Source organism: Mastacembelus armatus, chromosome 14 (genome assembly GCF_900324485.2).
Source record: "Mastacembelus armatus chromosome 14, fMasArm1.2, whole genome shotgun sequence".
Taxonomy (NCBI): Eukaryota; Metazoa; Chordata; class Actinopteri; order Synbranchiformes; family Mastacembelidae; genus Mastacembelus; species Mastacembelus armatus.
In genome coordinates, this window is record NC_046646.1 from 14,342,842 (window position 1) to 14,356,636 (window position 13,795).

A 13,795-nucleotide genomic window follows, 5' to 3' on the forward strand; every position below is an offset into this window, starting at 1 on the left:
AGACATCAGTTTAACACACATGAATGGGATGATGTGTTCATAAAAATAGTTCCAATGAGGGTCCATGTGGGGAAACTCATTGAGTCCTATTCTAAACACAGTCTGTTTATACAAAAACACTGCATCATGTGCAGTGCATTTCCTTCCTCGTAAAACATTGACAAAGTCAGTTTATTAAATGTGAATCATGAACTCATTCTGCTTCCCTGCCTCCAGCAGATTCCTACGAGTCATCATGAGCCCATCATCAATTTTCAATCAGAGCTACATGAAGCAAACAGCACACGTACCTGTGAGATAAATCTGACCCTCCATGCCATGTATGGGCATGTCATTACTAAAAATGACTGAACTTAGCAATTTCAATCACAAATACTTGAAAGCGCTGTGAATAAGAATTAGGATTCTACTCTTAACATTGCCTGCATGCATTCTCATATCCAGCCCTGCAGATTGATCACAGGTGGTATGTTTTATACTCACTCAATACTGAGTAAATACATTTTTATACTTTCTGAGGGCCATCAAGTTGTCATAATGATGAATGGGCCTAACATACAGGAGCTCGGTGGGGAGAAATCAGCTACACTCAGAACTGAAAGAAATGCGTTGTCCATGAACTGTTAGACTCTGAAGGCTTTATAAGTAACACTGCAGATCAGCTTTAGGCAACTGCAAAGTTTAAAAGCGTTTTAGAAAGCTAAAGATTTGTAAATGCTTTATTTTAAGAGATGGGTATTCATTCATGAATTAAAACAGAGGTAAAGCAGAAATGTACTTCTGTTATTTCCGGCGTTTTTTTGGCTGAATTTTGAAGCAGCTGACTTACAAAATATCCACGAAAGAAGTGCTCCATTTACATCCAAATACATATTCATTCTTGAAAACCATTGCCACAGATGACTTGCAAATGTTCTGCATGGTCAGCTGACCTGTTGGTATTAGTTACAGTGGTTTAGAATTGCAATTGCCAAGTGCAAGATGCTAAATCGTGCACTCAGTCATCAGACTGAAGCCACATCACATTAGCACATTTCATCCAGACCAATGAATCGAGGCAAAATGAGTTTGCAGGTTTCCCCTTGTTCTAACATCACTACTGTGATGAACAGCATCGCAACACAAAACCTATTATTTTCACCAGCACAAATGTCTTTTGATCACTGTGAAAACAAAGTGTATTCAGCATCTTTAACAAATCAAATGTACACCAGTTTCAGATGACTGAACGTAGAAGTGATTAACACCTAAGGGTGAGGGTCTTTACCAGAACAGAAAGGAAAATGATGCAGTGACGATTGGTCACAGTCATCATTTTTGCCTTGACCAAAAGTCATTGTTCTCAAAAACAACACAGAATATTGAATAAATGCAATTAAAAAAAAAGTTTCTTTTTTCCTTATTGTGGTAGATAAAAGTACATTTATTTTGACATGGCCATATTAAGTTAGTTATTTTCTCCAAATCATAGTGTGAATTTCATGGCATTACACCAACATGGGTTCATCCTCTGATATACCCTGACAGAGTCAAGCAAATCATGCAAAAATTCTACCTGCTCTTTCATGCTTCCTTTTTTCACATCTGCCATCACTGTTAAGCTGAAGCGTTTGATTCATATGGCAAAAAATGTCGAAATGCAATCATTTGCAACAAACACTCCTGCTGAGCTTTTTCACAACATGCACACACTACTCATGATACACAAGTTGTGTCATGTTGGAAAAATTGATTTCTCAAAACATGCTGTCTCCCTGGCAGAATGCCTTCACCTCTATCTTGCAGTTGGCAGAGAGATAATGGTTTTTTTCTAGATTGTTTTGCTGTCAACAGGTTTTCAAATGGTACAGTGTTGTAACAAACATTTCATTGGCCTGCAGAGATTTGAATTGCCACGACATACTGTGAGATAATCCCAAACCACAAAGAGTCTGACAATTCCAGTGAATCACTCCATTCACTGAACACGTTTCTCTCGACAAATACATGTACTGGCAAACCAAGAACATGCCAACGGAAACTTTTTCTATGGTATTAACTACCAGAAAACAGATTCTGTTTGCGTTTTTGTGATTTATAACTTTTTTATTTTTTATTTACATAGTTTTGGCTTTCATTCCAATCAGTTACATAAAATTGTACTCACTAATAAATCCCAGATCCCAGCAATGGCCAGAACAGTAGAAATAAACCCAGGGTTGTTAGAGATGAAACAAATAAGCACGTCCATTATTGTTTTAGCTGCAGTTTCACCATAAAATGTCAGTAAATAGTAAAAACAGGTTCTTAGGGCCAAGGTGACATCTTGAAAATTTTTGTTTCATCCCACCAACAGTCCTCACATTGAAGATTTGCATTTCTCACTATTTGACTTTCGCTTTTCAGTTAATTAACTGAATTATGTTTCAGTTCTAGTCATAATAATCCAAATCTGTGCTTCGATGTCTGTCACGTACAACCTTCAGGCAGGCTAAAGAAGAGCTGTGTTAGTGACACTTTGCTGCAGTATCGACTGCTCTGTTCACTGCTTGACGTCAGTGCAGGACAGAGGGGCACGAGGGCCCGTCACCTGTGGAGAGCAGCTGGTTTCAAGAATCCAGAGCAGCCCCGATCAGCTCCCTGAGACTTCCAGGGGTCAGCACAGGGCACTCAGCCAAACATCCAGCCTTCCATCCGTGGCCGGAAAGGATAAGAACTCACAGGATGGACTTCGCCAGCGCCACCATGTGGTCAACACCACATGCTACGTCCACCACTAGACCTGGCACAGTCACCTGACAGGAAATCATAACACAGCTTAGACTGAAGAAAGTACAGTTTACTGCTTTATTTCAGTTTTAGTGCACATGATAATGAAACAGAAAACGCATTCCAGAAATTTCCATGGTAGAAGGAACAGTTATTTTGTTTCCTATTTTTTTGAAAGTGTGACCCAGAGATTTCACACTGAGAAGCAGTATGACTTCAGAGCCGGTTAAAAAGGGCAGCAGGGACATGATAAAGTCTGAGAATTATATTGAAAAACCCTACGAGGAACACACAACAACCTGATGCATTTTTTAACATGTATACTTTCAAATTATCTGCTAAAATGTCATTTCTGAAAAAAAAAAAATATATATAAGGCACATTATCAAATGTTAAAACATTTGAAATAATGTCTTTAATACTAATATTTGTAGGCTTGGAAATACAATCAGATAAAAAAAAAAAAAGTAACATTTTCCATGTTAACCCTCAAAAGCTTATTTCTAATACTACTAAACAAGTATACAAAAACATGAAAATGCATACAGTATGTGAATTTTATTTTGATTTTAAAAATATATATAAATATTGGATTTGTTTATTCCTGTACATACATAGCTAGTTGCATGTTTGACTCTGTTTGCATGACTAAAACTGGATTGTCTTACTCGCCATGGGAAGTACTGGTCATCTCTCTTCCCGATGCCCAAACAGCCTCTCACATTCTTCCCCCAAACAAAGAGCTCGCCCCGATCTGCAAAGGCAACCATCAAACATCAGCACGCTGCGAGCCTGAGCACCCGCTGAGACTCAACACAGAGCAGCTGCAGAGTACGATTAAAAAAACCCCCAAAAAAACAAAGAATGGCAAAAAGCATCACTGTCTGACCACCAGCTAATTTAGGACAACAACACCTGCATTTCTGCAAAACCTAACATGACAAGTACAGTAAATGCACTTTACAGGTGCTGATAGGTGAGTTTTGTTGGATGGAGCCAGACTGACTCTTTACCTCCAGTCTAAGAAACACCACTGCTGGCTGTAGTTTCATGTTTCACAGACAGTATATAAGAGTGGGATTAATCGTCTCATTGTACCTTCCATCAAAAGCAAGTAGATACATTTCCTAAACTACTCTGAACTTTTACTTTAATAGTTAATGCTCTAAATTATTTTCCACAGGTTATCCTCAGGGTGTGTTCTGTCCCACATTGGTTTTGCTGGTTTTGTTAATGAGATTTCTCCAGTGTAATGTCTCTAAAAATCGGTGATCAGTGGTGGAAGATGCATTCATACCTTTTACTAAAGTGAACGTACCAAAGACAAAAATGTAAAAATGTTCAGATTGCTACTTAGTTAACAGAAGTATTATCTGTATAATAATCTTTAAATAACCTAATTTGGCCTTTCTGGCCCTTCAACAGTTATGGAAATAAAACCATTTGAGGTATTTAAAAGGGGAAATGGCCATAAACAGTAGTTACTGGTTTAATCATTAACAACACACTGTACTTTAAAATGAGAGTCATGCTTTTATAATATAAAACCTTAATCTGAAATGTGACTAGGAACTAGAGCTTCTGAGGTATAAGTACAATGAAATAGCAATAATCAAGCAAAGTACAAATACCTCAAAACTATACTAAAGTTCAATACATCAGCAAATCTACAAATACTTTCTACACCTTCCTCAAAGTAAAGAAACAATCTTTGACTTCAGGAAAACAACATTTTAAGGCAAACTCACTAATATTGTAACTGAGGAGAAATATTTTAGGTGTTGGCTGGTTCAGAAGTTTTAATCTGACTAATAAAAACTGGCTAAAGGGGTTTTTCAGTCCATTCTTTAATATTCACACCATCCTCCCCATGAGGAGACTGTACACCTTCTTCTAGTCTGCTGTTTCACAGAGAAAAACAAGCTAAAGGACACACTTTTCTGTCCAGTGCCATAAACAGAGCTAAATTACCTGACTCAATAATAAACTGCTTCCCCAGACATCTGTAGCTCGCTTCTAGCACTTCAGACTGGATAAGACAGGATGACTTTGCTGTTTATAAGTTTTATGTTTCCATATTGTATCCTTGCTGAAAACAAAAGGTCTCAGGAGAAAAAGGCTGATAGTTAAAAGATGCAGCAGTAAAGCTGGTGTGCTGCTGATAGCCAGATCTCACCTTGTGCAACATCTGGTAAGTAGAGCTGTATTAAGAGTCTTTGTGCCCTGAAAGTGCCAAGATGAACATTCTTACCTGTTATTGCAGCAAAATGGTTGAGACCACACCTAATCCTGGTTACAACAGCTGATGAGTTCAGCTCTGCGAATCCAAACAGTGAGGAGGGAATCATCTCTGGGACTGAAGACTCTGAAAGCTTTGGGCCTTTTCCAAGAATACCATACCCCCACACAAATACTTCTCCTTTTTCTGAAAAGATTCCAAAACACATAGACACTTAGTCTGATATTTATAGACTAATATGAAACTAAAGCTAGAGATATTAGTAATCAAATTAAATATATAAATACAACTAGACTTAATAGAACAGCATGTAGTTTACCATATAAGCATATATGCTAACACACCTAATTAGCACCAAACAAATGAGAACCGACATTGGTGGAAATACTATTTGATCCAAAATGGACGTACTGGACTAACTGAAATTTAGAGGAACGGTCGATATTTGTTCAGATATTTCACTAAAAAGCAAATCTGTGAAACTCATGGTGGCATCACAGGTAAGGTCAGGGAATCACCAACGTCAAACCAGGGTTTTGTGCCAATCCATCCAGTAGATCTGGAGCTATTTCACAAGATAAATGAAAACACAGGCCAGCCTGGTTGTGCTGCAGTTTATCCCCTGGACAGCTTAGATAACTTCACCAAAGTTCACTGCAATCAATCCAATAATCGTTGAGATATTTCAGTAAAAGCCAGAAAAGTTAATCTGGTGATCCCCTGACCTTTCTTGTAGTGCTCTGGGGATAGTCCATCCATCCAACATACCCATTCAATAGTTGTCAATATATTTCAGTCCAGTCCAAAGTGGTGTATTCCTCTACAACTAGCATGGATAAAAACACACTCACTAAAGTAAAGGTGTGTTGAATGATCTGAATTTTGAATAGCGACAAACGTCTCAGAATCCCCCTAAGGAAGATTATCGCACTTCTATATGTAAAAATATGATAGTAAGATTATTAAAGAGCTAAAATCTCCTAATAATATTTTCAAGTAATACATTTGCATATTAGGCTGCAAATAAACACACACAAGGCAAGAAATAAAGATTTAAAACAAATGCACATATTACAATTAAAATAGGTTACTTGTCTCTGCTGTGTGACACATCATGACATTTTTTTTAATACCTATAATGGTGCTGCATCTCGCACATACTGCACAATAGCATAAAAGTGATTACAAAAGTACAGGGGTTGTTAAAATGCTTTTACCGAGCCAAAAAATACAACCAAAATGTGTCAAGATGATCATTTTGGCCAGTCAGGAGTGATTTCCTGCTCCGAGAACCTGATAAATGCAGGCCCTAGTTACAGAATAGCTGTGAACATTAACACTCTCTTAAAAATAGGCCCTTAAAGGAGTGCAGAAATGGTGTGAAATTAGCCTGCTGGTTGGCAGTATTCATTCGAAAACTGCTCTGAAAGAAGGGAAGGAAAAAAAAAAAAAAAAAAAATCACCACTGCTGAGCTCAGATAAGTTAAAAAAAAAAAAAAAAAAAATCAATTTTACATTTTTAAAAGCTCCATCTGACAGAGATGATAATGTTAGTGGTGTCCCTGTCAGTATCAGAACATTAAATTACAAAAAACAGGCCACATTTTCAAAAGTCTGTGGAATCAAACTAGAAGCTAGACAGCCAGAAGTGTGATCTATGATGCCACCAAGAGGCCTTATATGGAGTCACGCCTTTGACACCAAACTGAGTAATGTCGACAGAAGACTGATTTTATGGACGTTCATTTAACAGTTGCGCTGTCAGGTCAGAATGCTAGTCTTTATTCCTCAGAGCAGCCACAGAATGTAAACAGTCTTGAAGTCTTTTGCAGCTCACAATTCATAGTGTGCACATTTAGTGTGTTTGAATAAACCCACCGTTGAGAACGGCCACCTGTGTGCCTCCGCATGCTGCCTGCACCACCTTTCCACAGTCTTTCAGGGGAAGATGTCGAGGAGAGTTGATCTGAGAGAGGAAGAAAATGTAAGCATGAGTTGAGTGAGATTCCCTCAGTGGTCCCTCTTGTATTGCCACATGCTATTATTCATCTAATATATGTAACATTTGGCTTTTGCTCCTCTACAATGTGGTGAATATCATTCACTTGTATCCAGTCATTGGCCCTTAAGTGATTTAAGAAAACGTGTCATAGTTTAGACCCAGACAGGAAGGAAATTCAGACCAGTTTCCCCAGGAAACAAAAACTTGTTTTGATATATATGCATAAGCAAATCTTACTAAATTCAACTAAACCAAATGAAAAACAACAGTAAAGCGTAAAATAAAATGAGATGCGTGAGGTATTGCCATTGTACTAGGAGGCTTGATGATGCTTCATCAGATTTTACCGACATGGGTGTTGGTAGTGTTACAACTTCTTGCAATTCAGTCGTGAAGTAGATGTAATTTGGAGACAATGAAAATAATCCAGTAAAGTACAAGTAACCTATACCACAATGAAATATATTCTGTTTGTAAATGTTTCCCTTCTAAGTCATAAACTGTTTTGTTTTAGCAAAATGTTTTTTGGCATCATCTAAATATATGTGAAACAGTTACTGCTTCATATCACGCATGTATTTCTGAACTATTAATAACATGTCTGACACTGTACTATTTTTTCACTCTGGGACTCAACAATGAACTTCTTACTTTATTGTGAATGAAGGTTGCTCACAAAAGGAGCAGACCAAGCAGCCCATTACAGCAATTTGTAGGCTTGTTGAGTGAGCACAATCAGATTTTATAAATGCACACTGACTTCTTCCATGGCTCAAAGTGTTTTAACATCACATTTTGCACAATTGCCTAGTGGCTGGTGTAAACTGAGAACGGTGGAAAAGACTTTGACAGCTGTGACAGATGATGGACAGTAGGAAAAAGAAGCCGACCGAGCAGTCGAGTAATACAACCCTTTGTGCCACATGAGCAGTCACACAGAAGGCCAGTTCATATGGAAAAAGGAAGTATGACAACATTTTCAGAAGATAGGATGCTATTTTTCTCTAGTTCTATAAAATTAGCCACCTCTGTACATTTCTACCTGCTGGAAGACACGTTAGTTCTCCTCACCTGTGTGGCCTCAGTGGCCAAGGCCAGCTGCAGATATTCAGAGTTGCCCCATCCATACAGCTGTCCATCTGTGGACACAGCCAGGCTGCAGTCTCCATATGTGCTGATCTGCTGTACCTTCACACCAGCCAGATCCCCTCCCAGTTCTACTGGACTGGAGCTGATGTTGTGGTGCCCCAGACCTAAAAGACAAGGAACTGAAATGATCAAACTGCCACAAGTTATTATATTTCTTGGAGAAAGACAATACTAAGAATTTATTATTTTTACCCCTTCTGTCAAACCAAATAAAGATATTTATCATATTTCTAGCAAATTAAACACTCAAATTAGAAATGTGTGCAGTTGCTTTTGATGCTGCTTCTATGTGCTTGCTTTATTCTGTTTCTGGTCTATAGTTCTTCTATAGTCAGGTCTTGCAAAAGTTACCTTGATCAGAGTGTCATAACATGACTTAAAGGTACAATGTGTAAAATGTGAAAGATTTAGCAGCTTCTAGTGGTGAGATTTAAAGAATACAACCTTTTTACCCATCACACCCCAAATTCTATTTTCAAGTACGAGGGAGGTTACAGTGGCCGTCAGCTTTAAAACAAAGCAAAGTGTTTGGTTTATCCATTCTGGGCTACTGTAGAAACATGCAGCACAACATGGCTGCCCCAGTGAAAAGAGACCCGGTCCCTATTTAGGCTTAAGACTCATTCTAAGATTATTAAATGCAACAGCTGGTATTTTCCAGTGTTTTAACAATAATGACAAGATATTTATAAATGGAATATTCAATTTCTACCTAATAGGTCACTCTAAATATTACACAGTAAAACTTTAATAAAAGATTAAAATAACCTAACACAGATCATAGTGAATGCAAAGCTTGTGTTTTCATATAATATAATAGCTAATAATTAGCTGTTGTTAAACTATCAATACATTCTCTATAGATGGAAATGTTACTGTGGAATAGCAGAATGCACACTATTCATGTGGTTTTCAAAAATTAAACAGGCTGCCCATGCCCAATACAAAGTGCACTGACCCGTCTGTCCATCTGCGCCCCATCCACATGCAAACACTTTTCCCGTCTCAGTGAGAAAAAGGCTGTGGTCCTGCCCACAGGCCACCTGAAAGAAACAAATAGGCCCATCAGCAAGTGTAAACCTAAAATTAATCCTGATAAGCTAAATCACTAAACCTGTTAAAATGGACAGTGTGGATGAATGCAGGACAAAAGAAATTATTTATTGAACTAATTTAGGAGAAATGATTAGTGTCACAAAAGAGTAAAATGACAATTGAATGTGTATACTGGGCAGGTGTGATCCATCTAAACTGTATGCGACTGTGCAGGAATGAGACACTACAACTAAAACATCTGTCATCACAGCTCAGACTAAGGCTGCACTCACCTGGACGACCCTGCTGCTGAAACCTTCTATCTTGTGAATGATGTGACTGCCACTGTTTGAACATGAAATGGAGAAATGACAGATCCATCAGTCAACGACAGCAGCAGCTCCAAGAGAGGTCACAGCCTCTTCTTTTAGCTTTCCCTTAACCTCCTGCTTGCATTTACAAGAACAGAACTAAGAAAACAAATACTATGCTTAATGCAAAATACCTATTTTCAGTTCAAGTTTCGAGTATAATTGAAAGTAAGTAAAGGTTGAGTTGAGAATTTTTAAATCATTGTACATGTGTTCCCAAGGCTATTAACTATGTTGCATCAGCCAAAATCTCTTGTTAAAAGTAATAAAAAGCTACTTTAATAGTTTTGGTACTCTACTGGGAATGCACACTGTTACTACCTTATGATTCCACTATGACCTGAATGTAGCATTACATTATCTCCAAATAAAATGGTTTAGGTAGTTTGGCTACACTGCATCCTTGTTTACAACCTGTTTGTGTTTGTTGCCACATCTAATTTCATTGTAGCCATTTTGCTGTGTTGCCAGATCTCAGTAATGTTATTACTACCCATAGAAATTATGGCTAAAACTAAAAGACACAAAAATAAAATCCAAGTTGTAATAAAATGGAAATTGTCATTAAGCTGAAGCATTTGAACAAAGCAACAAACGATGGTGGAAATGTCTCACTGTGACATGAAAACATCAGCTGAGTGTAAAACGCAAGTAAAATGATCTGGAAGTATTTGACTAAACCACTGTGGTGTTGTGTGGAATGTGCATTAGGACACACCTGTAGACTTCATCTTCAATAATCTGCCTTCCACACTGGCCATACACATTGTTGCCCATACTAAAAACTTGGGAAAGAACAGAACAGCCAATTAGTCACTCATCACTAATGTGATGTCTCAGTGTGTAATACAGAGGTTTACAATCCTGAAAGACAATCAAGCACCATCTGACATACCAATGTACCGCTCCACCCCTAACTATTGTAGTGAAATATAAGGTTTAATCTCACATGAAAAATTCTGTTGCAGCCTGTTGTGACTGTTTTTTGTAAAAGAAAAACTTTTTATTGGAGAAGAAAGGCTGATCATAAATCATTTTGTGATTTAGTGGGAAACATTTCCTGAATTTCTTTTTTAAAAACTTACTGGGTCACGTGACAGTTGCCATTTTCCCCTCATGCCATTTTCCTGCCCAGGCAAACTAGTCTAAAAACTGGAAATCTGTTAAAATAAATGGCTGACAGCAGAGTATATACCAAAACAAAACATTTTCTGTGAGCGGTGGGTGGAGCATGTAAAAGGACACGCAGTGTGACAGGTGGCTGGTAACAACACAATGCCAGGTGTTCTCTCTCTGTTCTCACAAACTGTGACAAACACTGAGCTGTCACATCAGCTCTAAAACGCCTTCAGTGATTTATAGCCCGAAGTTCTTTCTGTGAAGTGTGAACAGAGACATATAACCGTCTCTTACCTCCCTCTTCATCAGTGAGGACCAGCGAGTGAGCCCGGCCACATGCCACCTGAACCACTCTGGTCTGCAGAGGATTCACAAGAGGAAGAACCACCGGGGACGGTTCCAAGACAAAGTCATAACTGTGATCTAGAGACAGGGCAGCAGAAAGAGTGTGCACGTCAGGCATAGTACATGCTGCACTGTCTTCATCAGGCAAAGGCCCAATGAAAACTGTGACAAACACTGTGGCTTTCACAGAAGAAACAAAAAGACACAAAACTGTTAGTGTTGTTTTTTTTTTCGTATACAAACTTTATAATACTCGATGCATAATAAAGATAAAATAGATGAGTATTAGTAAAAGTTTGATTTGAAAAACAGTGTAACATCTGAAAAACAAAAATTTAAAACCCAAAACATCTGGATTTGATTTTCGTGTGAGCCATTTCATTTAAATCCCAACTAGCACATATGCAGCTTCTGACTTTTAGTTTACCTTTCAGAATTTTTCCACTACAAAGTGGAGACTTTGTGTTCTGACATCCAACATAAAGCAGCATTTGTTTTTAAGGTTCCTGATTTGGTCAAACAGAGGCCAGACATGAAGATTAAGATTATATGAAGATTAACAGTCACCCTCCGTTTAGCTTTGATTTGAACTTGCTCTAGCTGTTAAACATTTCAATAAGCTCACATGCATTGGCAGGTGGTCTAAAAACTACAGGGTGTAAAGCAGAGTGCAGAGAAGCTGTATTTCTTGTTTTATATCAACAGTCCCGCTTTTATTACTTTGGCTGCGCTGGGTGCGTTGAAAACCCAGCTGAGAGTCCTTGTTCAGGCCCATGCCCCACAGCTTGGACACATCTCTGGTTGAGGAGGCAATGAGAGTGAAGCCATAACCACAAGCAGCAGAAGAGATCTACAACAGAAGAAGAGGTTTTCAAAGGTCTATTTCTTTTTTCAGTTTGCACCTCACCACACTAATAGTTTGTATTATAATGGATTATATATTTAATGATCTTATGCTTAACAAAAAGGATTGTTCTCTCAAGACTAATTCGACTGACTGATTCAATAATATAACTGGAAACATAGGGAATATTTCTACTCTATAATTAAGTTCAGTCTTCTAGACACCATTGGTATTCAACAGTAAATTCGACTCAATGCTTAGTGAGAAGAGGAGAAAACAATTCTCCGAGCTACAATAATGCAGATTTAAATTGCATCATCGGATTGATATTAATGAAATCTCACCTTAAAACGATCAGCGTCTCAAACATTAAAGAGCAAAACCCATAAGGCTTTGAATAACACTCATAATATTTCCCACTGATGACTTTACCTTCTCTGCAGTCTCCAGGCGGTAAGGGGTGAGCTGGTATTTGCGGGGCTTCTTCCTGCCACTGTCTGGTACTACAAAGCTGGGGATGCCCAGAGCACCAGTGAAGCTAAAGCCCCAAACAAACACTTTGTGGTTGGGTTTTCTGTGCTGGCCAACATACTGAAAAACTGGACCAGTGTTGTTTTTCTCCAGGGGTCTGGAAGCTCCACTGACTGTCGCATAACCACAGACTTGAAGCCCTGCACTTATATGTCGAGTGCACAGATGCACACGTGGAAAAGCCATCCTGTAACAAGACAAGGCAGGAAAAAACAGCAGCTTTTCATTAAAAAATGTATTTAAACACAAATCTACCATCAATAAAACAGAGCCCTGCTTAAAATATTAGAATTTCATAAATATTTTTTAATTTTATTAACAGAGGTTACTTTGATTTAAATACATCTGAATAAATTTAACTATGACGGTAAAATAAAATGATTTTATATGCTTACATTAATATTTGTTAAGCACAAGCATCGTTTAAGAAACACAGCTTGTGTGGTTATGTTTTGATTTGATTGATTTGATTTTAGCTTTAATATGCAGTGTATGGTTTCAAAATGCAACAACGCCAAATTACATTCACTCATCGCTCAAATTAATGCTAACATCGTCTGGCGAACACTAGACATAAAATACCGTGAGACTTCCGGGACAATAAATAATGCTTAGACTCTAATGGTAAATTCGGCGTGGAGTTAACCACAGAAGCTGCTGTATGTTTTCACTGAAAGACACTTTATATCCACCTCACCGGCACCGTCGTGTTAAGTTACCTTAACGTTATCCAGTTAGCTAACGTTAGCTAGCTAGCGCATGTTGACAACGCTGAGCAGAAACTACCAATATAGGTTCAAAATATTCAAATTTAAGCAAAGTTTGTAAATTTAACTAACGCCGAATTAGATAACGGGCTCTTATCATCCATAAAAGATAGTGATAAACATTATTATAAACACATACGTTTGCTAATCCTCATGGAAGTCTTAAATAGTAAGAAATTTGAGCACAGTTTCACCACCGCAACATGATCTTTCTTTCTCTCTCTCTCTCTCTCTCTGCTTTTATGCAGCCAATGAGAAGAAGTAAAATTACCTTTACTCTCTGCTACTTTGGTGTTCAAGTCATCTGAAATGAAACAGCACTTTATATCAAAGTCAAACGTGATGTTTTCGTCTTAAATTTCCAAACCAGGAAGAAAAACAATCCCCTTCCTCAGTCAACCCACATTGCTCGCTGTTTTTATAATTAAGGTTAGACAAAAAGAGCATAGCGCCACCTCCTGTACCGGAGCGTGTAATGTAACTCTGGGCCTAAGCCCCTTCCTGTACAGTAACACTATGTTTTCTCACCTGTCCTCCCTCAGGCCTCTTTAATATCTGTTTCATTTTTGGGTCCCTTGAGTTAAAAATGAGACGAGGCCCCTATGAATCCTCCATTTCTCCCCTTCATTGTGTAGCTACTCCATT

The 13,795-nt window shown here is 38.1% G+C and overlaps 1 protein-coding gene across 1 annotated transcript; it reads right to left on the reverse strand.

The window, feature by feature from the left end:
• Positions 1-774: 774 nt before the first annotated feature.
• Positions 775-13,553, reverse strand: rcc1l (RCC1 like). The gene is made up of 12 exons (XM_026328147.2): positions 13,422-13,553; positions 12,285-12,570; positions 11,729-11,858; positions 10,958-11,086; positions 10,263-10,329; positions 9,467-9,518; positions 9,097-9,181; positions 8,061-8,242; positions 6,866-6,953; positions 5,000-5,173; positions 3,417-3,502; positions 775-2,774 (listed from the first exon to the last, which is right to left on the reverse strand). Exons 2-12 carry the CDS (start codon positions 12,567-12,569, stop codon positions 2,697-2,699), a joined length of 1,356 nt encoding a protein of 451 aa, XP_026183932.1. The 5' UTR covers position 12,570; positions 13,422-13,553; the 3' UTR covers positions 775-2,696.
• Positions 13,554-13,795: the final 242 nt, after the last annotated feature.

Coding starts and splice junctions, on each gene's coding strand:
- rcc1l (XM_026328147.2), bottom strand. CDS start 12,569: ATGGCTTTTCCACGTGTGCATCTGTGCACTCGACATATAAGTGCAGGG. Junction 11,859..12,284: donor GCCTGGAGACTGCAGAGAAG/GTAAAGTCATCA, acceptor CTTCTGTTGTAG/ATCTCTTCTGCTGCTTGTGG. Junction 2,775..3,416: donor ACCAGTACTTCCCATGGCGA/GTAAGACAATCC, acceptor ATTTCCTGTCAG/GTGACTGTGCCAGGTCTAGT.